The 1,573-nt window shown below is 37.3% G+C and overlaps 1 protein-coding gene across 1 annotated transcript in view; it reads right to left on the bottom strand.

The window, feature by feature from the left end:
• Positions 1-1,289, bottom strand: part of LOC102294584 (TNF receptor-associated factor 2) — a gene marked incomplete at its 5' end in the record, with an annotated part of 4,400 nt that extends 3,111 nt beyond the window's left edge. The window contains 2 exon segments of the mRNA XM_005953081.3: positions 849-997; positions 1,112-1,289. Coding sequence (XP_005953143.3) covers positions 849-997; positions 1,112-1,289 — 327 coding nt within the window.
• Between the last annotated feature and the right edge of the window lie 284 nt (positions 1,290-1,573).

Below are 1,573 nucleotides of genomic sequence, written 5' to 3'. Positions count from 1 at the left end.
CTGGTGCAAATTACTGACCTCTGTCATCATTTTAGGTGGGGGAACTTGCACAATCGGTGGCTGACTAAATACTTTTTTGCCCCACTGTAAGTTCAAATTCTCAGAATGCAATTTCTGATTAAAGATTTTTAATGTGTGTTTACAGCAAACATGAACCAAAGTTTTGCCTTCTGTAACTCATGCAAATACACTTGCTCTAATGTTTTTGGAAATACTTGGTCACAACAGCCAATGGGAAGACATCCAACAATGTACATTAAGTTACAGTACACATTTTTAGAGCTCTTAATAAAAACACTAGCTTAATCATACAGCACAAGATGGCCACACTAACCATATCTTGTTTTTGTATGCCAGTGCCATCAGGAACACAGCTTCCATTTCCTTTGTCCGGTTCAAATTTGTCTCTTTGCATCTAATTTGTATTTGCATTTGTATCCGATTTGCTTTTTGCTAGCCGATGTTGCCTCATTCAAAACTGACAATGATCACTTCCACCAGTGCAGAGGCCATGTTTGAACATAAAATTGCAGAAAAAAAATGTTTGGTAACTTTGGACCTCTGCCTCAGATTTCTGGATAAATGTGGAAAAACAATCAATGGATTGTTTCTAATTTAATCTTTGCATTTTCTGCTAATCTTCACAGATACAGAATATTTAATCCTGAAGAAATAAAGTTTAATTACATGATTCATGTTTAAGTACTTATGGGACCTGTGCGAAAATCTGATAATGTTTGACTTCATATTTATGTATAACTATAAAATCTCAACTTTTTCCTGTAACTAATGTTGTATGGAAAACATGCAGGATTTCATACATGCAACATGAATGATAAAGCTCTCACCTTTTGATTAAAAGGCCACTTGAGGAGTGCATCACTGTGTCCTCTCATCACCACAAAGAACAAAGACAGGTGGGTGCCTCGCCCCGTCCCATCACCATTCAGGTAGATCCGCAAGCACATCTTGTAGCCATATTTACTGGTATAAAAGGCTGGAAATTATTAACATCAGTACATTAAATAATAACACTAATAATCAAGTGTCATGTTACTTCCATCAGGAAGTGGAAATCCTTAATCAGGAATTCATCGTGTAATGTGGTTACCAGGAGAGAACATAGCAGGGGCCCGGCCAGCCACAGCATCCTGCCTCTTTCTGGTGAAATCAGAGATCTTCCAGACAAATATGCCGTCATAAGTGGCTGCGGACATTTCTCTCATTTTCCCCTCCATCTCCACGATGGACAGGTCCCTCAGGCTCACCGTTCTCTCCAGCTGACGAACCTGCAGCACAACACAAAAATGTCACGTTTTTAATTTAGCTTAATATGACACCTTTGAAGAAGTGCCAGCAATGCCAATACTCCGTGAGTGTGTAGGGCAATGCTCTTTTTTTAGCAAAGATAAGAATTTTTATTGTAACACAATAATATAAAACACATCTGAAAGATATTTTGGTAGTGATAAAGTGATCTAAAAAAAAAAAGTTTTCTTTCTGTTACAAAATAGAAAGAAAACGGCAAATGAACTATTTAAGAAGAGATCAACGTAGAACAACATTAAGTATG

Source organism: Haplochromis burtoni, unplaced genomic scaffold (genome assembly GCF_018398535.1).
Source record: "Haplochromis burtoni strain Fernald_Lab_line unplaced genomic scaffold, NCSU_Asbu1 Contig_2929, whole genome shotgun sequence".
NCBI classification, from domain to species: domain Eukaryota; kingdom Metazoa; phylum Chordata; class Actinopteri; order Cichliformes; family Cichlidae; genus Haplochromis; species Haplochromis burtoni.
This window is presented reverse-complemented; position numbering and strand designations above follow the sequence as displayed.